The following is a 23,932-nucleotide window of genomic DNA, read 5'->3' on the forward strand; positions in this document are numbered from 1 at the left end:
AGGTAGAGCGAGCGAGGTAGAGCGAGCGAGGTAGAGCGAGCGAGGTAGAGCGAGCGAGGTAGAGCGAGCGAGGTAGAGCGAGCGGGGTAGAGCGAGCGAGGTAGAGCGAGCGAGGTAGAGCGAGAGGGGTAGAGCGAGAGGGGTAGAGCGAGAGGGGTAGAGCGAGAGGGGTAGAGCGAGAGGGGTAGAGCGAGAGGGGTAGAGCGAGAGGGGTAGAGCGAGAGGGGTAGAGCGAGAGGGGTAGAGCGAGAGGGGTAGAGCGAGAGGGGTAGAGCGAGAGGGGTAGAGCGAGAGGGGTAGAGCGAGAGGGGTAGAGCGAGAGGGGTAGAGCGAGAGGGGTAGAGCGAGAGGGGTAGAGCGAGAGGGGTAGGGAGAGGGAGAGAGGTAGAGGGGTAGAGAGAGGTAGGGAGAGAGAGGTAGGGAGAGAGAGGTAGGGAGAGAGAGGTAGGGAGAGGGGGGTAGAGAGAGAGGTAGAGTGGTAGAGAGAGATAGAGAGGAAGGTAGAGAGGGTGGTAGAGAGAGGGTGGTGGAGAAAGGGAGGTGGAGAGAGAGAGAGGGAGGTAGCGAGAGGGAGGTAGAAGGAGAGGGACAGAGGGAGAGGGATTTAGAGACCAGCCACGTGCAGGCAGTTATAATGGTGCAAGCCATACACAGAGGGAGGGGGTAGAGAGAGAGGGGGTAGAGAGGGAGGGAGGGGGGTAGAGAGGGAGGGGGGTAGAGAGGGAGGGGGTAGGGAGGGGGGTAGAGAGGGAGGGGGGTAGAGAGGGAGGGGGGTAGAGAGGGAGGGGGGTAGAGAGGGAGGGGGGTAGAGAGAGAGGGGGGTAGAGAGAGGGGGGTAGAGAGAGGGGGGTAGAGAGAGAGAAGGGGGTAGAGAGAGAGGGGGTAGAGAGAGAGGGGGTAGAGAGAGAGAGGGGGTAGAGAGAGAGAGGGGGGGTAGAGAGAGAGGGGGTAGAGAGAGAGAGGGGGTAGAGAGAGAGAGGGGGTAGAGAGAGAGAGGGGGTAGAGAGAGAGAGGGGGTAGAGAGAGAGAGGGGGTAGAGAGAGAGAGGGGGTAGAGAGAGAGAGGGGGTAGAGAGAGGGGTAGAGAGAGAGAGGTAGAGAGAGGGGTAGAGCGAGGTAGAGAGAGGTGTAGAGAGAGAGGTGGAGAGAGGGGTAGAGAGAGAGGTATATAGTGAGAGAGGTAGGGGGGAGAGAGGTGAAGAGAGAGAGGTAGGGGGAGAGAGGTGAAGAGAGAGAGAGGTAGGGAGAGAGGTAGAATGGTAGGGAGAGAGAGGTAGAGAGAGGTAGGGAGAGAGTGGTAGAGAGAGAGGTAGGGAGAGAGGGGGGTAGAGAAGGGTAGAGAGTGAGGTAGAGAGAGAAGTAGGGAGAGAGGGGGGTAGAGAGAGAGAGGGGGGTAGAGAGAGAGAAGGGGGTAGAGAGAGAGAGGGGGGTAGAGAGAGAGAAGGGGGTAGAGAGAGAGAAGGGGGTAGAGAGAGAGAGGGGGTAGAGAGAGAGAGAGGGGGTAGAGAGAGAGAGGGGGTAGAGAGAGAGGGGGGGTAGAGAGAGAGGGGGGGTAGAGAGAGAGGGGGGGTAGAGAGAGAGAGGGGGTAGAGAGAGAGAGGGGTAGAGAGAGAGAGGTAGAGCGAGGTAGAGAGAGGTGTAGAGAGAGAGGTGGAGAGAGGGGTAGAGAGAGGGGTATAGAGAGAGGTATATAGTGAGAGAGGTAGGGGGGAGAGAGGTGAAGAGAGAGAGGTAGGGGGAGAGAGGTGAAGAGAGAGAGAGGTAGGGAGAGAGGTAGAATGGTAGGGAGAGAGAGGTAGAGAGAGGTAGGGAGAGAGTGGTAGAGAGAGAGGTAGGGAGAGAGGGGGGTAGAGAAGGGTAGAGAGTGAGGTAGAGAGAGAAGTAGGGAGAGAGGGGGGTAGAGAGAGAAGTAGGTAGAGAGAGAAGTAGGGAGAGAGAAGTAGGGAGAGAGAAGTAGGGAGAGAGAGGTAGGAGAGAGAGAGGTTTTATAGTGGGGCGCCCACACGCCCGCCCCACTATAAAACGCTGCCGACAGCGCCACGAGAACAGATCCTTGTCATACTCCTGAGGCGGAAGCCGGGAGATCACCTATCTTTTAAAATTGTATCACTTGTGCCCTGAATACTTGTTTTAATCTGCACCTACCTGCCTGGCTTCACCAGAACGGGTATTGAAACGCCGAAACAGCGATCTTCGCTGCAACTTACTCATTGGAAACAAACATTCCCGCCGCCATTCACAGCGAGGAATAGAGGCCACGCCTACCATAGGCCACGCCCACACGCCCGCCCCACTATAAAACGCTGCCGACAGCGCCACGAGAACAGATCCTTGTCATACTCCTAAAGCGGAAGCCGGGAGATCACCTATCTTTTAAAATTGTATCACTTGTGCCCTGAATACTTGTTTTAATCTGCACCTACCTGCCTGGCTTCACCAGAACGGGTATTGAAACGCCGAAACAGCGATCTTCGCTGCAACTTACTCATTGGAAACAAACATTCCCGCCGCCATTCACAGCGAGGAATAGAGGCCACGCCTACCATAGGCCACGCCCACACGCCCGCCCCACTATAAAACGCTGCCGACAGCGCCACGAGAACAGATCCTTGTCATACTCCTGAGGCGGAAGCCGGGAGATCACCTATCTTTTAAAATTGTATCACTTGTGCCCTGAATACTTGTTTTAATCTGCACCTACCTGCCTGGCTTCACCAGAACGGGTATTGAAACGCCGAAACAGCGATCTTCGCTGCAACTTACTCATTGGAAACAAACATTCCCGCCGCCATTCACAGCGAGGAATAGAGGCCACGCCTACCATAGGCCACGCCCACACGCCCGCCCCACTATAAAACGCTGCCGACAGCGCCACAAGAACAGATCCTTGTCATACTCCTGAGGCGGAAGCCGGGAGATCACCTATCTTTTAAAATTGTATCACTTGTGCCCTGAATACTTGTTTTAATCTGCACCTACCTGCCTGGCTTCACCAGAACGGGTATTGAAACGCCGAAACAGCGATCTTCGCTGCAACTTACTCATTGGAAACAAACATTCCCGCCGCCATTCACAGCGAGGAATAGAGGCCACGCCTACCATAGGCCACGCCCACACGCCCGCCCCACTATAAAACGCTGCCGACAGCGCCACGAGAACAGATCCTTGTCATACTCCTGAGGCGGAAGCCGGGAGATCACCTATCTTTTAAAATTGTATCACTTGTGCCCTGACTACTTGTTTTAATCTGCACCTACCTGCCTGGCTTCACCAGAACGGGTATTGAAACGCCGAAACAGCGATCTTCGCTGCAACTTACTCATTGGAAACAAACATTCCCGCCGCCATTCACAGCGAGGAATAGAGGCCACGCCTACCATAGGCCACGCCCACACGCCCCATTTCCCCCCCTCAAAAGATGTGTAATCACCGGACGCGCAGCGGATGGGCGCAGCGGGCGCGCCGTCAGCGCGCCGAAGGCGCGCCAAAGGCAAGCCCGTCTGGGCCCGTCTGGGCCCAGACGGCCTTAGGCCCAGCCACTATGCCCATTCGGCAAAATCGCATCTCATACCCCAGAGGCTCACTGCTTGCCTGGAACTCGGGAAAACACCCCCAGTGCAAATACACCCACAAGGAGGACACACCCTATGTAGGATGCATCCTCTGCGATAACCCCGATGAAACGGAACGCCACCCAGGACTCCGGCTTGGTCTTCTGAATTGCAGATCCTTGGTAAAGCATGCCCATGAAATCAACATCCTTGTCCAGGACTCGCTGCTAGATCTTCTATTTTTGACAGAAACTTGGCTGACCCCGCACAACGACTTCGATGTGGCCAATGCAACTCCCCCCGGCTACCAAATATGTTGCCTAAATAGGCCAATCGGTAGAGGTGGCGGCCTAGCCATACTCTTCAAAGATCACCTCAAATGCAGAATCGAGACCGGATCTGTTAAAGATTGTGAGAACTGCTACTTCACAATCCAGATCTCCCCATCTACCTCCCTATCGGGACTACTTGTGTACCGACCTCCAGGATCCCTAGGTGAGTTTACCAGCACTCTGATGGACCACATCTTACTCAAGTCCATCTCGGTCTCTAATTTCCTCCTCTTAGGGGATTTTAATATGCACTTTCTGGACCCCACGAATAATATCGCAGCAAACCTGCTTGCAGATCTCACCACAGCTGACCTCCTCCTGCAAAATCCTAGAGCCACCCACGAGAAGGGTCAACTCCTAGACCCCATCTTCTCTAACATTGCGAACCTGTACGCCCAGGACCCCACCCCCCTGCCTTGGACAGACCATATGCTGATACCCATGCACTGGTCACTCGACACATCACCAGGGCCTTCACAAAAAACCAGGGTACAAACCAGACGATGGCATAAGTTAGCTCCAGAGGAATGGGAAGCCAAACTACAAAATACCATCGCCCCCCTGTCCACGGACCCTAATACCGCGGACAGAGAATTCATGGATTGGCTAGTCCGACCCCTAGATAGCTCCATTCCACTGACTAGCTCGCTAAAACACATGAAAAGAATCAGTCCCTCCCCCTGGTACACACCCGCCCTTACCACTCTTAAAAAACAATGCAAAAAGACAGAACGCTCATGGAGAAAAAACAAGTCAGCAGAAGAGAAAAGCGTCTATCACTGCTCCATGAAAGCTTACAAACAAGCCCTACATGACGCCAAAAGGACTTACTTCGAGGAAAAGATAAATAACTCTGCCTGCTCATCTAAGGAGACCTTCTCCATTTTTAAGGAACTCCTCCTTGTCCCTGCCCCCCCCCCCCAGAAACCTATGGACCCCAAAGAAGCTGAGGAAAAATGCGCGAAGTTGGCCTCTTTCTTCGACGAAAAAATAAAAAAAATTCTCTCCTCCCTCCCACCTGCCAACTCCAACATCTTAGAAAGAGCCAAGGAACAGACGCCCCCCGTAGACAAACCCTTTCTAGAGTCGCTTGGCCCGGTCACAGAAGAAGAAGTAAGAGTCACATTTACCTCAACCAAGAGCGGAGCCCCTAGCGACCCGGTCCCCATACGTTTCGCAAAAAATATCGTGCAGACTATAGTTCCTCAACTGACAGCTCTGATCAATATCTCACTGGAACAAGGAGTGGTCCCTTCCAATTGGAAGGAAGCCGTAGTCAAAGCGCTTCTCAAGAAACCGTCGCTTGACCCCACAGACCTCTCCAACTATAGACCTATCTCACTTCTCCCCTGGATAGGTAAAGTCGCCGAAAAGTTAGCAAACAAAAAGCTGTCACAATATCTCGAGTCAAACCATCTTCTCAACGACTCGCAGACAGGCTTTAGACCTGGTCAGGGCACAGACACCGCCCTCCTTGTGGCAGTAGAAAGAACCAGGGAAATCATCGACACAGGAGGATCAGTGGCAGTGGTCCTCCTAGACCTTAGTGCGGCCTTTGATACGGTCAGCCACCAGGTTCTAACCCACCGTCTCGGGAATGTTGGGGTTAAGGGCAAAGCCCTGAAGTGGCTCTCGTCCTTTCTCTCCCGACGCTCCTATCAAGTATGGGAAGGCGAATGCCGCTCCTCCTCCATCCCCCTCCAGTGCGGTGTGCCACAGGGCTCTTCCCTGAGCCCTACGTTGTTCAACGTTTACATGGCCCCACTGGAGGAACTTGTCTCACCCTTCGGAGTCACTATCGTCAGCTACGCCGACGACACACAATTGGTGGTCACACTCTCCCACCCTAAGCTCGAGCCCTCCAACCTCCACGACTGCCTCTCCAGCGTATACCAGTGGATGAGCGACTCTGCCTAGAAGCTAAATGGCTCCAAGACAGAGATCCTGGTCCTTGGACAAAAAACCACTAACATCCCGTCCAACATCTGGCCCGCCTGCATGGGCGAACCCCCCACTCCCAAGAAGGAGGTCAAGAGTCTCGGAGTGTGGCTGGAGACCGACCTTACCTTCCGGACCCAGGCCAGAAAGACGGCCGGAACCTGCTACGGGTTACTTAAATCTTGCAGGAAAGTAATCCCACTTCTACCCTTCCAGTCGCGCCTCATGCTGATCCAGGGCTTAATTCTATCTAGGCTGGATTACAGCAACGCCATCTACCTGGGCGCCCCGGAATCCACCTTTCAAACTCTGCAAAAGGCCCAAAACGCCGCCGCCCGACTCCTAACAAACACCCCGGCCAGATCATCTGCCAAACCCGCTCTTAGGAAGCTGCACTGGCTCCCGATTAAGGAAAGGGTCACTTTCAAGGCCCTCTGTCTGGCCCACAAGGCTCTCCATAACACCGGCCCCCCCATACTAAACAATTGGATCACCCCCTACAGACCCACGAGAGCGCTCCGCTCAGAGCACGGAAACCTTATCACGATCCCTAAGGTGAAAAAGGCCCGCATAGGTGGCCGCCGCTTCTCGGTAAACACCGGACTCAAGTGGAACGCACTCCCTCTGAACCTAAGAACAGAACCTAATCTCCTCCGGTTCAGAAAAACTCTTAAAACTCTCCTCTTCCCCTAAACTGGCTCCTCCCCGGTCCTCTTCCCCCTTATGAGTAACAAGGTTTTAGCGCTGGGATACCCTCGTGGTGACTACGCGCTCTACAAAACTTTAAAATAAATAAATAAATAAGAGAGGTAGGGAGAGAGAGGTAGGAGAGAGGTAGGGAGAGAGGGGGGTAGAGAGAGGTAGAGTGGTAGAGAGAGAGTTAGAGAGGTAGGTAGAGAGGGTGGTGGAGAGAGGGTGGTGGAGAGAGGGAGGTGGAGAGAGGGAGGTGGAGAGAGGGAGGTGGAGAGAGGGAGGTGGAGAGAGGGAGGTGGAGGTGGAGAGAGGGAGGTGGAGGTGGAGAGAGGGAGGTGGAGGTAGCGAGAGGGAGGTGGAGGTAGCGAGAGGGAGGTGGAGGTAGCGAGAGGGAGGTGGAGGTAGCGAGAGGGAGGTAGTGAGAGGGAGGTGGAGGTAGAAGGAGGTAGAGGTAGAGGTAGAGAGGTAGAGGGACAGGGATTTAGAGACCAGCCACGTGCAGGCAGTTATAATGGTGCAAGCCATACACAGGTAGTCACAGCGCACACAGGCAATTCAGCCTTCCAGAAGTTAATTCATACACCTAAATGAAAAAGAATGAAGGCCTCCACCGACTAATGAGGAAGACCGCTCCCTGAAAGTGCTTCCTCCCCTGCGCCCCGGTGGGACGCTCCTGTGTTGAAGTGAACAGACAAGGCATGGAGTCAATAAGGAGGCATTAGAGAGAGTGCGTGCGGAGATTGCTCGCAGCACCGTCGAAGACATGGTGATCGCAACAACTGTCCAACCAACTGCAACCTGGAGACTCCACTTAATCTAAGTGAGTGTGAAGATCGGCCTGGAGACGCAGGAACCCTCTCCCCCGCCCGCTCATAACTGCACACACTATCGACAGTTAATTGACGTCAGTGGGCTGGCGCTAATTGTGCTAATGCAGTCCTGCTGATGGGGGAATCATTTGAGAAATAGGCCGTCCGAGGAAAGCAAAGGACTGTTTGGCCCAGAGCGGGGGAGGAGAGCAGCAACCAGCCCTCGTAAAAGTGATATTGTGGGTAAGGGGGCGCGCTTTAATTTCTTTCTGTCGTGCATAATTGACCTAATGGGGGCCCACCTGGGAGCGGCAGCAGACAGAGAGAGGCAGCGGCGCTACTGTGTCGATCTGCGCCTTGCGGTTGGGGATTGGACCCCTCAGTTGTTGTCGACGGGCTGCGCTTCTGTTTAATTAAAGGTGAATTTTGAATGCCCCGCTAACACTGATCAGTTTTCTCGGAGTTGCAGTGGATGGCGCTTGTCGCCTGGTACCAGTCATTGCTTCGGGGAATTGCTGGCAGTAGTGGGTTGCAGCAGGTGTGTGACTTAGGTTGGGAGTGTTGCATCGCCTCTTCGGAGACAAGGAAGAGAAGAACGTGAGAGGTGGGGGACAAAAGAATAGCGGAAAACAAGCTCTCGGAATTGCTGTGGCGGGGGGTGTGTGGGGGAGCGGCTGACTTTGAAGTCTGATGCGAGGCACAGACACATGGTGGTGTGACGTGGCTGGTGATGGCGTGCACACACATACTCACATGAACTGTACGTGATCCACAAGTTTGGTAGAGTTTTTGAACTGCCTACTATAATCTCGCCTATTAATCCCTGCGGGATATAATAGTTGAGACCTAACCAGGTTCACTAAAGTATGTATTTTTTAATTTTGAGTCCAGAGACGCCAAACCAGGGGCGGCGCCTCCATTTGGGCAGAGGAGCGTCGCCCCACTGCTTTCTCACAGAAACATAAAATGGTATTATGAATAATACCATTCTCCTAATGTAACTTCAATAAAAATCTTTAACCAGTTGCTGGATATTCCTATTATTTCACAGTTAGGCTTTGTTATAAATCAGAAAAAGCTTTTATTGGTCTGAACTCTGGTGATTCAATTAAGGGCCTGATTTAGATTGTGGCAGACGGGTTACTCCGTCACAACGGTGATGGATATCCCATCCGCCGAAATATACATCCCATAGAATATTATAGGATTCATATATCGGCTATCAGTAGATGTTCCCAGACTTCTTCCGTACTTTCTGCTCATCTTCTCTGATTACTCAGGAAGTCCACATGAGTTGATGTTACAAGGAAATTTTCCTCTGGTGGCTTGGAAGATTTCAGAAGATCTTGAAATATCCCAGGCCTTTCAAAGGAAGCATTGTTCGTTAACAGAGATTCCTAGGCTCTGTCCACTAGAGCAAGTTATGAATATGTATGGCCACTGTGGTTTGGTTAGTGAATGAAACCGCTTAATCCACTTTCAGCTTCTTCACTGCAGGTGGTGAATTTTCTGTTTATCTTCTTTTAAAGGGTAAGGCTTACATAATGATACATTCCTATTCTTTTACCATTTCAGTGGGTGATAATCTTGTTCAAGGTGTACTGGTTGGTAAGCATTTTTTAGATTGCAAGGTTTTGGAATCTATTCATTTTTAAGATTCTTTCCATTCCTAGATATTGATATTGAGCTTAAATGGACTGAATGTTGAAACTTTTGGCAGTCCGGGCTGGACTGTTCCTATGGGAAGCAGGGTCAAGACTGATTTGCATATGGCAGGTCCAAACTGGGATGACGTGGAGAGCAAAACAACAATAAATTAAACCCAGATCTGTGACTGGGAGTGAGTGTTTGAAAAGTATCAACACTCCGTCCATTATTTTATTTTGTGATGTTGATGTGTGCACCTAAAGCGGTTAAGGGTATGCCCAGACAAGGGTCCCTTGTTCGCTGCGCCACTGGATGCGATCGAGCATGGATGATGAGGGTTGATACCCCAAAACCGGTCCTAGCATGCTTGTTTTCATTCCAGGGAGGACCTGGCTTGGCAGTTGGGGTTGGGCTGTTCCCATGGGGAGCATGTTCAAGACTGATTTGCATATGGCAGGGTCAAGACTGGGGTGACATGGAGAGCAAAATAAGGATTGATTAAACCCAGATCTGTGACTGGGGATGAGTGTTTGAAAAGTTTCAACATGCCGTCTTTATTTTATTTTGTGATGTCACTTCTGTCTTTACCTTCTTTTGTGGATTCTGTAAAGTTACAAGTGGTTCAATGTTTAAAAAGTTATGGGACCCGGACTGCTGCTTTCTGTTCTCCCTTAGCTTCACAGTTGTTGATTTCTGTCAGAAAACCCTTTCTTCCTATTGCCCTGGGTCGGACTGGGTTCAAAACCACTTCCATCTGCACCAAATATACATTAGTTGTCACATTTGATTATTTGCATATTGAATTAATACCCATTCTTTTGATTTATGCATTCAACAATGTAATTTATTTCAGTTATCAAGTCAAAAACGCAATGCAGCACACCCATTACAAATAATATTGACTGCAATTTGAATTTATTGAGGTTAGGCAACAAGCTACTGTAAACCTTTCTTCTCTAGGTTGAGCCCACCATACAGCCCAACCTGTCTGGTTGTAAAGGCCCGTTGTCCGCTTATCAAGATCTTAAAATCCACCCAGTGCTTAGCATTGGCTGGCCTTATTGTCAGTCTCATTTGCTTCCTTCTTTTTCGATCGCTTGCCTTGTTAATCCTGTTTGGTCCCTCCCTGGAGCATGTCCTCTTTAATGCTCACTTTTAGGGAATTTATGGTTTCCTTTTTTGCTTCCGCATGCCACGAATGTATGCGTTTTCCAGCTCCCTCCCTTGTGTGCTTCTGCCCTCGCTCTATATTGATTTCTCATCCATCTTCTCCCCCCCCAACCGTGCTGCTCTCTTGTTTCTTTTTGTTTAAGCACTCCACGTGTTAATGTGGTTTCCACCTGTCTTATTTGTGTGAGCCTGCCCTCCTCCTGCTCAGTGTTGTTCTCTCACTTCTGTGTACTTCTCTCTCTCCCACCCAGTTTTGTGTGGTCTCGAACCCCTGTGCTTATTCAATGTTTTCTCCCTGTTGTGCTTCTTCCCCACCCCTCCGTGTGCTGCATTTCCTCTTCTTCCCACACTCGTTCTCCATTACCTCCCACCCAGTCGTAATTTTTTTAATTTTCTGATTCAAGCACCGTTGGCCATCTTCGATCGGTAAATAAAAAATGAAAGCAAGTAGCGCCTGCTTCGTTTCACCGGTGTGTGCATGCCTTTTGACACGTGTCAGTGGAATGAGACAACTACCATGGTCTTTTTTTTTTTTTTTTACAATGTTGCACAGCCTTCTGAAGCTGTAGAGCACCGCCAAGCAATTGGCAAAGCCAATAGGTCCCAAAGGAGAGACTGTCTGGCTTTGCAAATGCTTGGTTTTTTTTTTCTTCTTCTTGTGTTTCCCAAAAATATTTTGAAGGGGGATATGGACATCAAATCGCGTTCTTTTTAGTGTAGGAAATGTACATCCATCCATCCAGCAAAATGTCATCACATGTGAAGATATCTACTTAGAACCACAGAATCAAGTCCTGCTCTGTTTATTAGATGGGGTGAAAATTGGATTTATGTCTGAGAGATTTAGGTTTTTATTTGCCTGTGTCCATACTATGGTAGATACATTTGGATCTTGAGGGGAAAAAAACAAGTCAATTAACCAATACAAAGAATCAAAATAAGGATTACGATTACAGTTTCAAGTTCTTTTTGTAAAAAAAAAAATAACAATACAAAAATGTAAGAAACTGTTTTGGGAGAGGTTACCATTTCGTTTTTTAACTCTTATCTTTTAATTCTTTTTTTTTTCCAACCAGTTATTTTCGATTGGATCATTGTTTCAATGGTAATTCCATTTAAATAGGTTGCAATGTAATATTTGGAACCTGGCGAAATTTGAGTAAACTCTCCTCAGATTAAATGACAGATCAAGCTAATTCTAAAGTTATATTATATCTCTTTCAGGCTTCCCAAGTTATTTGATGCTTTCTGGGCCTCCGGTGTGTGGCGATTGACTCGATGTGGATCTCCAATGTCCCTCCCGTGGAGGAAGCCTTTCCGCTCATGCAAGGACATGGCGCGTCATTTTTCTGATGGGTTCAGACAAGCTTCAAAACCAGAGACATCTTTCACCACAAGAAACACAGCCCACTCCTTGGACAGAAACATCTCAGCAAGGAGGCCGGGGGTGCAGTTTGGAGGATATGTTCAACTGGGATTGGTGAAGCGTGAGTGCAGACTTAATAGAGCATTTTCTCAGCTGCCATCCTCAAATGGCCCGGTGAAGACAGGTGGGCATCTAAAGCTGGGTATGCGGCTTCTGGCCACTGGAGTGCTGAGTGGCGGAGTTCTGGTATTGTGGCTTGCCTTGCGTGCAGAGAAGCAACGAAAAAAGAAGATGGAGCGTATTGAGCATCTAAAAAAGCTATCTGTCGGACAGGGGGACTTCTCTTTGGTGGACCACACAGGACAGCCCAGGACTAAGAAGGACTTCTTGGGGCAGTGGGTACTGCTCTATTTTGGATTTACTCATTGTCCAGACATTTGTCCAGATGAGCTGGAAAAATTGGCCTCTGTCGTCAGTCTTTTGGACCAGGACAGTACACTTCCTCAGGTTCTGCCAGTCTTTGTGACTGTCGATCCCGAGAGGGACAATGTTGATGCAATGGCCAAGTATGTGAAGGAATTTCACCCACGTCTCATAGGGCTGACAGGTACCAGCGAGAAAGTGAAGGAGGCTGGGAAGGCCTATAGAGTATATTACAGTCCGGGCCCCAAGGATGAGGACAACGACTACATAGTGGACCACACTGTCATTATTTACTTGCTGAATCCAGATGGGCTTTTCACAGATTACTACAACCGCAGCAAGAAAGATGTTGACATGGTCACGAGCATCAAAAAACACATGCAAACCTACACCTCTCTCTTTAGCTAGCAGGTGCGCAATCAGGATTATAAACTGCTGCACAGCCTTGTGATATTTTGGCACCAATTACCTTTGACTCCGACACTTAATTAAAATATGTATTTTTTGGGTAAAGTGGCTTTCAAGTGTTTTTCTCAATACTTTGGACCTTACGGGTTTTCTCCATTGCCTGTACAAAGCACTCTATTGATCCGTACGATAGCCTCATCATAAGTCACACAAAGGATATCTCTGATACTGCATTATCTCATGTGTGGTGTCACAGTGTTGTGTTGGTTTTGTTATAATATTTGCAAAGCGTGGAAAATACCTCAGAAGGTGTCTAAGTGCTAAAAAGACAGAGCATTAGACAAGACCAGAAATTACAGGCTAAGAACTGCTTGCAGAAAAGCCAGATCCTTAAAGACTTTTTCTGTGAGTCCGAAATCTTACGAAGATTGTAAGGAAGTTCATGCCATAGTTTAGCTGCTCTTAGTGAGGAAGATTTCCAAACTGAGCGAGACTTCTTAACTCTTGGAACAACCACCAGGCAGGCTTCAGAAGTTCGTAAACAACAAGAGGGAGTTTAATTAATTAATCTTTGAGCTAAATATTGTGGCCCTATGTGGTGGACAACTTTACAAACATGCTTTAAAAGTTACATTTTTATTGACCGGTAGACAGTGAAGAGTTTTCAGAGCTCCAGAGACAGAAGAGTAGAGTGAAAACCAGAGGACCTGTTTGACGGCTCCATTCTGGACTCTTTGTAGACAACTTAATAGCCTTTTGTCCATCCCTAAGACAGGGGAATTACAGAAATCCACACAATTCAGTGTTTACACGCAGGTGACCTGAATTACTGCATGATGAACATTCGTAGGAAGGTAGGGCAAGATTTTACGTATCCATTTCAGGAGGAAAAGAACAGGTGGATACCATATGTTTCCCTTGTTCTGATAGTGACAAGTCGGGTTTAAAGTAACCCCCACAGATTTTTGACATTCTTGGCTGGGACAGGTGAAGCATTCCAAGATGGTGGTTAGAAGTCTAGTGGCATCGGATTAGAGTTACTTTCGGTCACGAGTTATAGTTACTGTCATTAGAGTTACTTCTTGATTGTACAGTGATCAGATATTCACATAAAATAGTGGTAATGGTAGGGCAGAAGAAAAGAGATTCAAAATGTTTCTGAAAACCCACATTTTTGACTGACCTGTCATCTGGGTGTAGTTTGTATGTATGATGTAAAAGGCTCATACATAGTCAGTGGCTCAATGAGCCTCCAGAGTTAAAGTTACAAAGATCCCGGCTGTAACGGGTCATATTCAATATTGCTAGTGTGTATTTTGTTGGCCAGGTTACACTCCAAAGCCTCTAGTTGCCACTCAGTGATACAAGAATAGAAGAAACATGCTTCAATTGTAGATTTAAGTGAGGTAGTGAGTGCATTTGTGTTATGGATTTACTTATGGTGTAACCAAATTGCTCGGGTGCTATTGAGGGTGCACCAGTTATGCAGACTAAAAAGAGCAATTCTTATAGTTCTTATTTTAGATGGAGTCCGTTCTATACAAAATACACATCAATTGTCCAGCAAAAAGGTTTTGGTGTGCTTGAATGTATTGTGGCAAAATCTTGAACTAGTCTAGTAGTGAAATGCTATCAGCTTGGATGGATTTCAAGATTATAGTGAGGTTGGTAGTTTACGGGCAAAAGTGATGGATTTATTGTCTGTGATTGCTAGTCCACAGGGTCAGGCACATTCATGGAAAAGGAGTAAGCCTTGAAGGACCTCCGACGATTTCAGAGCGATGGGTGGACATGCCTTAGAGACCTCAGAGTTCATTCTAATCCTCTACCCGAGTAAAAGGAGAGGAGAGTAGATTGTGAGAAAACTGCTCTTAGCCATGTTTTCACAACATTTGTTGTATTCAGACCAGGAAGCGTACCGTGTGAAGTCTTGGCAGTGATTTTTGCAGGGTGCGGAGATCAGATGTAATCAAGATGTCTCATCGGAGGATCATCTTGCATCTCTAGGGTTGCTAAGCTATGTGGGTGCCTTGTTGGTTATGTTTTAAGAGTCATATCGTATAATCAGTTAAAGCTCTCTTGGGGCTGGATTGGGCAAAAATAAAGAGCATGTGCAAGACTTTCTCCGGAATCACAGTTCGTTTTGGGTCCAGGAACAATAATGGCAAGGGACACAGGCATTGTTCCTTAATACATTTTTTTATTCTCAGTCTTAAAATCAATAAAGAGAGCAGTTACAGAGACTCTCTTTTGCTTGGGACAGTGTTTCATCATTTCCAGGGCTTTTTTAGATTTAAGGAACGCAGAGGTGTGAAATGTTACACAATATTTACGTGTCCAAGGAACGGGAGACTTCAGAGATCCATACTTACAGAGATGGATTCATTATGGCAGCATTCTCATTATATCAGAGCTCTGATAATAGACCCTCTCATTACATTAGTGCTCTCTTTTTATAGGGATTTCGATTCTAGCAGGAGTCCGATTTTGCCACCAATCTGTGTGCGAGGCCGGGAGTAGGCAAAAAGTTGTGCTTCCATTATCTTCCTTCACGGGAAAAGGTTGGAAATATACTTCTGATAAGGAAACAAAACCTTTATCTGGATGGCAAATCTGGAATTTAGTGAACGTTAATTTTCAATTACTGAGCATATTTTCTTGTGACTTAATGTTTGCATGTATAATAGCCTCACGTGAAAATTGATTTCAAACGTTTACTAGGAGTACATTTTCCAGATCTGCTTCTGTAAACTCTTGTAAATTTCCAAAAAGTCATACATCTGCATTAGTGCTAGAACATATACCCGCTGGTGCACTTTTGCGACTTTCTTTAAGAATCGGGCCTGTTACTGATTCATCAGTAGGGAGAAATAACAAGAAAAAGGACAGCCATGAAGAATAGATAGCAGTAGCGAGCATAGAGAAGTTTTTTTCTTTACATATTGACATGCATTAAATACATTTCACTAAATGGTGCCTCAGAGAATGGTATTTAAAATTGCACAATATTTTTTCAAGCTGCAGTTTTTTTGTGCATTTTATTTTGAAAGCAAACCCAATCCAATATTGCCTTACGCTTATGCATATACTCCGGGAGCATCATAAATAGCTTGACATTTTTACATTTTGCAGATGTGTACATGTTTTATACTGAAGCCATTGTCAGTTTTTCAAGCTGAGCTCACCTGTCACTACATTTCCTTAAAGTGCTTGCCCTAATAATTAAATATTTGCATGAATGAATCATATAGACACGTTTGAAGAGCTTCTACATGTGGATACAACTTTTGCCATAGCGGCAGACATTCCCCCTTCACTGATCCTTACTGTGATATTGTAAACTGGCAACCAAAGGATTTGTGCTGCAGGGACTTGGGCTTCCTTGTCCTTTGGACAAAATAAACATGAAAACTTGCTGTCTATTTCCTACATAACATGTGTATTTGTGAAGTGCACACGTTCACCCAAGGGCATCTTGGCGCTGAATAACAGATGTTTATTGTGACCCAATTCAATGGTAACTAATTTTATCGACCTCAGAAGGATAAAAGGCTGAGGGGGACCTGCCAGGATTTGAACCTGGGACTATGAGGTCGAACACAGGCCCCTACAGTGGTCGCATTAGTCCACTAAGCCACCAACCTGACACAATATGTCTCTGGATAATTGGAATTGCACACCCTTGGAACCAATATATTAAGTCTGGTGTGGTATATCTCTAAACGAAAAGCATGCATGCCATAGCTGATCATGATGTGTTAGTTGGTGTGCATAACAGGGAAGTGCATCATGAGAACATCCTGAGAATACCAAAGAAACCCAGAGAAGAAACCTAATGCAAAACAATCACCTGAAAACAAAAACGGAGAGGGAGGGAAGGGCTCAGGAATGGAATGGGAAGACCAGGACTCTGAGTAATGAAGATTGCCGGTGAGTAACCGGGCATTACCTCCTCATACGTCTTCCCATTCCTTAACAGTGAGCCCATACCCAAGCGCACGGTGATTACAAGAAAAAAGACCAGGAAATGTATCATAACAGGTTCATTAAAAACCAGGAAAGCAGTACAAATCACAAACCATGTACAGCAGACAAAACATGAGCGCCACAGGCAGCTGAGGCCGCCATCCTCAACTGAAGACGGTAATGGGAAGGTAGGGGGAGATACCCACGTGGCAGCATTACGAATGTCACGCAAGGAAGCACCTTTAAACATGGCCCAGGAGGAGGAGACATCCTGGGTGGACTTACCCTGGACAGAAAAGGGAGAGGACTCGTAAGCCAAAATAATAGCACACTTCATCCAACGAGCCGAAGTGGACAAGGAAGGACGAAGGCCCTTCACAGAGAGCCCGTACATAACAAACAAGGAATCAATCTTCCAAAAAGCACTGGTCCGATCCAGATAGATGCGGAGAGCCCTTAACACATCCAAGGAATGCATCACCTCCTCCCCTAGGGAGGAGGGATAAGGCAATATCCTCCTGACAGTGGAAAGAAGAAAATACATAGGGCAGACAAAATTTACTAGGACATAGAATCACCTTGTCAGAGCAAAAGCGCAAATAAGGGGGGGGGGGGAGCCATCGAAGCACCATGCTCACAGACCCGCAGCCCAGAAGAAACGGCAACACAAAAAAAGAACCTTTTCTGAAAGGAACTTAAGGCCAACTGAGAGTAATGGCTCAAAATGGGGGGGGGGGCAATCTAGGCCTGCAGGACCAGAGGAAGATCCCAGGCCGGGACAGGAGAGCGTGAAACAGGACGCTGTATCAAAAAGTTCTGCAAAAGATGAGCCACCAATGGATAGCAGAAGTCGCAGAGGAACCACGAAAGGCAAGAATGGAAGCCCACTGAGCACGCAGAGTGGATACAGCCAGACCCATGACAAACCCATCAAGCAAAAAGTCCTGCGCCCGCACAGCAGTACAGGAGGAGGAAGAGAGACCCTTCCCCAGGCACCAAGAGGAAAAGTGTTTCCAATGACAGCCATAAGACTTCAGGGTGAAAGGCCTACGAGTTAATTGGATGCTCTGGGCCACCTCGAATGAACAACCCTGGTCCAACAAACCTAACCTCTCAAGTGCCAATCCTCCAGCCATAGGCGACACAGAGAGGTCATTCTGAGAACAGGAGCACGCAGCAGAGAGGGACACAGGGGAAACTGGCAATGGGGGCATACTGACAAGGCCAGAAGAAGGGAAAGCCACAGCTGCTGGGTCTTTCCCGGTACAAATAGAAGAACCATCACCTGATCCACCAAATCTTCCATAGGACTCTGGGGATCAAGGCAAAGGGAGGGAAGGCAAACAGAATCCCCAGGGACCACAGAACAGAGAAAGCATTGATCGCCCAGGACAGCCAAGAAGGAACAAGGCTTCAAAAATTAGGAAGAAGGGCAGAGCCTTCCGATGCAAAGAGATCCAGCCAAGGAAGGTCGAACCAGGAGAGAATCTGATCGAACAGAAGAGGGGACAAACCTATTATTACTGAAGAAGGAAACACCCGACCCACTGAGTCCGCAGGCCCATTCTCCCTCCTCGGAAGATAGACAGCCGTCAGAGAAAGAAGATTCCTCTCGGTCCACAGACCCATCCTCCTGGAAAGGAGAAACCGAGACTGGCACATACCCCCCTGCCGATTCACATAAGCGCAAACAACCTGTTTGTCGGTCTGAACAGAGACAACACGGCCCTGAAGGAGGGGAGCAAACCACAGAAGGGCCAACCAAACTGCCCTCAACTTCTTCCAGTTCAACAACTGGAGAGTCTCGAACCAGGACCACCAACCCTGAGCCTTGGAAACCCCCAGAACCGCACCCCAACCCACTGCACTGGCATCGGTTGAGAACACAACCACAGCCGGAGAAGGAAGAAGGTCGAAACCCCGGGAGAGAGACCGAGGGGACAACCACCATTAAAGGGCAGCCCAAATCCCTGGAGAAACCGGAATAAGGGCATTTTAGTCCTGAGAGGACAGATCCCAGTGGCCCAGAAGGTGAGGCAGGAGGGGATATAAATGGAGACTGGCCCATGGCAGGAGATGCAGAGTGGAAGCCATCTCCCCTTGACTCCGTAACTAGAGCCAGGCAGACACCTGGGACTGAGCCAGAACCCATGATAGATGCCTGAACAAAGTCATTTGTTTCTCCTGGGAGAGGAACACTATCCCCAGATCCATCCGGAATAGAGCTCCCAGGAACTTCAGATTCTGTGAGGGCTGCAGGAAAGACTTCCTGGGATTGATGGGAAACCCATAGGACTCCAGAAGACGACAGACCTGGTCCATATCCTTCTATGCCTGAGAGAAAGAAAGAGAAACCATCAACCAATCATCAAGGCAGGAAAAAATTGAAGTCTATTGGAATGGAGAATACCCACAAGAGGGGCCAAGAGCTTCATAAAAACGCTTGGCACCGATGAAAGTCCAAAAGGAAGCACCTGGAACTGAAAGTGCCGGAAGTTGACAGCAAAGCAAAGAAACCGGTGATCCGCAGGATGGATGGGGACATGCAGATAGGCATCCATCAAGTCCAGAGAGGCAAGGAAGCACCCTGGCAGCACAAGTTGCAGGATAGACAGCAAATTCACCATTTTTAAATGATGACGAGGAATGTAGAGCTTGACCCTCTTCAGATCTAACACAGGACGCAAGTCCATTGTAACCTTTTTGGAGACCAGTAAGAGGATGAAATAACAACCCTACTCCAGCTCTAGAGGAGGAACCTCCACAATAGCAGCCTTCTTTAAGAGAAGCGAACGCCCTCCAGCAAGGCCGCCCGCCTCAGAGGATGACGCAGTAGAGAAGTCTCCTGGAAGACCGGAGGGGGAGGAGAGGAAAACTCGATCCTAGGATGCTTGTTTCCAGTACAGGGAGGACCTGGCCTGGCAGTTCGGGCTGGCCTGTTCCCATTGGGCGCAGGGTCAAGACTGATTTGCATATGGCTGGGTCCAAACGGGAATGGCATGGGGAGCAAAAAAATGATTGATTTAGGCCCAGATCTCTGTACCGGGGTGAATGTATGACATTGTTCTGCATTCTGTCCATCAATTGTTCTTTGTGCATTTGTCAACCCAAGTGGGACGGATATGTCCAGACGTGGGTCCCATGCTCTCCATGCCACTGGCGTCAAGCTATCTTGGCTGAAAGCCCGAAACCGGTCCTATGATGCTTCTTTCCAGTCTAGGGAGGACCTGGCCAGGCAGTTCAGGCTTTACTGTTCCCATTGGGCGCAGGGTCAAGACTGATTTGCATATGGATGGTTGCAGAATGGCATGGTGTTGGAAAGTGGGTTATTGGTAGGGGCAAATGTAGGTCTGTCACTGGCAATAAGGCCACTAACACATGGTAGGACCCAGCATAGGTCTTAAAAAATTATACCTATGCTCAACCCTTGGTAACGTGGCTGCAAGCAGACAGGCTTAACTTCAGACAGGTATGTAAAGCATTTAAAACACAATTTCTGTAAATAATTAAGACACAACACAAAATAAAAATCCAACACCAATTTATAGAAATAGGTAATATTTTTATCTTTTAAATGACACCAAAATGGAAAAAAATCCACTGTAGGGAACCAGAGATATGAATTTTTAAAGATTAGTCACTTTCTAGTGCTTAGAAACCAACAGTGCCCCTTTTAGTCATTTCTTTTTCTCTGACAGGGACACCTTTAAAAATTGTTTTGAGAATCTCACTAAATGTGTTGTGCGCCTTCTCCAGCAGGGGGGTCCAGTTAGGACTCCTTCCTGAAGTTCGGCTTGCAGGTCCCAAAGTATCCAACACACAATCCAAGGTTCCAGAATCTCCAAGAGTGTCCTTGAAAGTGTGAAACCTCAATTCCACAATTCACTTGAACAAAACCCTGACAAATCCACTGGTACTAGTAATCAAAAGGAGAATGGACACTGGTATCTGCAAAAAACCAAATAGTTTTTTATCGAGAACCCTCATAGACTTCCTGGAATCGTGTCGTAGCGGTATATCTTTTATCCGCCCCCTCAGGAGTCATGGCATAGTCATTGGGTTAACGATTAACGTGCAGGGTGCCTGCCTCACCAGAGGCTACTTCTGGTATTTACAGAAGTGTCCAGAAATAAAAAGTGGGTAGAAAAAAAAACTGTTAAAAATAGTGAGTAGATCAAAAGAGTGAATTTTATTTACAAAGTCTAATCACTAAGCTAAAAAACGTTGTGATATTAAGTAGTCGAGTTAATGAACTACTATATCGTATTCAAAAAAGGTGTCGACATGTTTCAGCTCTCGGGGCCCTACAGGGTCAGGGGAGCTTTCGTCAGGACAAAGACAAGAAACAAAATTACATGGAAATACACACACTATTTGCGTGGTATTGGATGCTGATGGCATGGAATTTCCAAGCTGTATTCAAAGACAAAAAGAACACCAACAAATAGTGAGTTGGGTAGTGTGTGAGGTGCGGCACTGTCGGGCACACATTATGTACAAAGCATCATTAATGCTATTAACAGATTATTCTGGTTGTAGAAATAATCTCAGAATAGGTTAAAAAAGTGGAGAAAGTTACAGGTACAAGTGAACTTCGGGGAGTGGGAACAGCCAATTCGCCGTCTAGTTTATCAATGTCTTAGAGACGGGTATCATGCAGGAGTCTTTACACGATGACAGGGTGGGAGTAGAGCATGGATTAGTGCATCATATTCATGTCTCTGCTATTAAAGACCCTAGCATACATCCAGCAGTCAGTGTTCGTCATACATGTATCCGAAGGATACCCAATCATTCAGTTAAGTTTACCTTTATGATTGAGTTTTTTGGCATCAACAGGGACTCGGAGTCGCGCCAGGAGATTCACTCTGGGGGAGACAACAGCGGGTCTCAGGTTATTAGTAGAGGCGTTCTTACCTTAGTAGCTGTGTGGAAAATCAGGAAACGCCATTCTTACCCATGCAGCCCGGATTTCGTGCCTAGTGCTGACTCTGCCCCTGGTTCATGGTAGGTCAGAGCTCATGGCACTTATATGCTGGTTGTAGACACTAAAAAAGGACTACTAATCGGACATGTAATTGACATACCAAGATGGTGGACTCACTGGTAGGGTATCTAGGTGTAATTAGCTGAACTGATGCCAGGGGATATGGTCATTCATACCTATTACATCAGTTCTCAAGCGGTCAACCCATCTCTGTTCCTTGTTAAACAAGACTTGTTCAGCATTGTGATCTTTGAAGTCGAGCATTTCCAGAACTGTCCATTTCAGGTCATCACACGTGTGACCGGCTTCTACAAAATGGGCACATAGTTTGGTCGTGTTCTTTTTCAGCCTCACATTGCTTCGGTGTTCTCCTATACGGAGTTTGACTTTACGGCAGGTCATGCCAATGTATTGTTTTTGGCAGGGACATGTGATCATGTAAATCACATGTGAGGAGTTACAGTTTGTGTGACTCCTTTGGGTCCAGAGCAGATCATCATTTAGTTGGAGGGTTTTTGTACAGGTGGTAAACTTGCAGACCCCGCATGTACCACAAGGGTAATGTCCGGTCACTGGAGTCATGTTAATGTCTCTAATGTTGGACCTTGGCATAGGTTTCCTCGGTCTTGTATGGACCAGAACATCTTTTATATTTTTTGTTCTTCTGTTGGCAAACCTAGGTTTGGGCCAGTTTAGGTTGCCAGAGGTGAGTATTTGCCATTTCTTCTTGATGAGTTTTTGGACTTCATGGGTGGCTGGGCAATAGGTGGTTACGCAGGTTACAAGGTCTTTCACTGGCTCTTTGATTGTGCTTTGTAGTAGACAGTCTCTCGGCTGATATTTCGCACGTTTTGCGCACTTCTTTATTATTGCCGGAGTGTAATCCCTTTTCTTCAGTTTTCGGCTTAGTTCTGCTGCTTGTAGTTTATAATCAGTTATTTTGCTGCAGTTACGTTTATGTCTCAAGAATTGGCTGTACGGGAGATTGTCTCGTAACGGCCGCGGGTGGTAACTGTGGTAAGATAGTAAGCAGTTTTTGGCCGTGGGCTTGGTGTAGGTTTTGGTCTCAAGTTTGCCATTTTCTGAAAAAATGGTTAGATCCAGGAAGTCAATTGTATTTCTGCTGGATGTGAAGGTGAACTTTAGCCAAGGATCTCTGCCATTAAGCCAGTCCATGAAGTTGGTTAGATCTGATTGAGTATCCCATAGTAGTATGACGTCGTCAATGTAACGTTTCCAATATTTGATATTGGAAAAGTAGGGATTGGTGTTGTTCAGGATGCAGTCCTCTTCCAAACGGCTCACATAGAGTCCTGCTACTGAGGGCGCAAATGCACTCCCCATGGAGGTCCCATGGCATTGGAGGAATAATTGCCCATTATACTCAAAATAGTTCTCTTGTAATGCGAGTCTGCAACATTCAAGGATCATAATGACTGAATACCTCAGATCCAAATCTGCACCAAAAGGTCTATGGGTGACCAATGCGCCCAGAATCTTTTTACACGACCTAGTGTTCCGTCGTGATTGGTCTTCCATCTCATGGAAATGTACACTTGACTATTTAGTATTAATAGTGAAAACAGCTAAAAGGCTGTCTGATGCCCTTCTACAAGAAATAGAAGAGTGCGAAAACGATCTAAAAAAGAATATAAATCCCCAAGTGTACAAGAAACGCCTGGACGAAATCACAAAAGAAATGGAAGAAATGCAAGAATACTTGACACTAAATAAACTTCAAAAACTAGCAAAGGAACTGAAAAAAAATTTAGTCAAGAAAAAATGCACCCTTATTCTAAAGAGGACTTTGTGGTTACGAATCACGGATCTGACGCAGATTCCAACGGGGGTACTTCGTCAGACGGCTCAGACACAAGCTCTGATGGATCGACTCCAAGGAGGGGTCGTAATAATTTCAGATTCCAACGCCCGAGACGCGGAAATAGATGGCAAAGACCACCTTTCTACCATGGCAACCCAATGCCGTACTACCCTCCGTATATGCCTCCTTTCGCCGGTTGGATGAATCCATTCCATCCCAATGGTAACCAGCAACACCAAATGGACAACCAACACATGCCAGGAAATGCGAACCAACACCAGGCACAGCCTTTTTTAGGGAGAGGCCAAAACATTTCGAGAGGCAAAAAGAAAAATCTAAGGTGGCAGGACCAACAGCCCAGTGTACAAACCAGGAGCATGGCGTCGGCACAACCGAGCACGAGCAAGAAGACACACTGATTGTGAATCTGACTACCCTCTCCCTGACGGAGGACCAGAAAAATGTCCTCAACAAAGGTTTAGGTTTCGTCCCCACTCCTACAACAGACCGGTTCAAACTCAAGTGTGAAGTCTCTGAATTTTGTAGGACGCTGAAACTGAAAGCTTTCTTTAAAGACTCCACAAACGCAGGGATAAACGGAGATACAAACTTGAGGAGAAAATCCAAGTTCAGCCCACCAACTACAGCAGTACCCATTGAGATCCAGGCTTTCGAACAAGCCGTGATGAAAGGGATAGACGAAATGAACTACAAGGAAAACGTCTATCAAAATATGACAAAGAGAGAGAAAAAGGCACTCTCTGAGCTCAGAGACAACGAAGAGATCATCATCAAGCCCGCAGACAAGGGGGGTGGGGTAG

The 23,932-nt window shown here is 47.5% G+C and overlaps 1 protein-coding gene across 1 annotated transcript in view; it reads left to right on the top strand.

Annotated features, from left to right (window-relative positions):
* The window catches only part of SCO2 (synthesis of cytochrome C oxidase 2), a 38,522-nt gene extending 26,081 nt beyond the window's left edge, over nucleotides 1–12,441 (top strand). The window contains exon 2 of the mRNA XM_086918829.1: nucleotides 11,364–12,441. Within this exon, the coding sequence (XP_086774955.1) occupies nucleotides 11,364–12,336 (973 nt within the window). The 3' untranslated portion in view covers nucleotides 12,337–12,441. The remainder of the gene's footprint in view (nucleotides 1–11,363) is intronic.
* Nucleotides 12,442–23,932: the final 11,491 nt, after the last annotated feature.

The sequence above is a fragment of the Lissotriton vulgaris genome, chromosome 1_1 (assembly GCF_964263255.1).
Source record: "Lissotriton vulgaris chromosome 1_1, aLisVul1.2, whole genome shotgun sequence".
NCBI lineage: Eukaryota > Metazoa > Chordata > Amphibia > Caudata > Salamandridae > Lissotriton > Lissotriton vulgaris.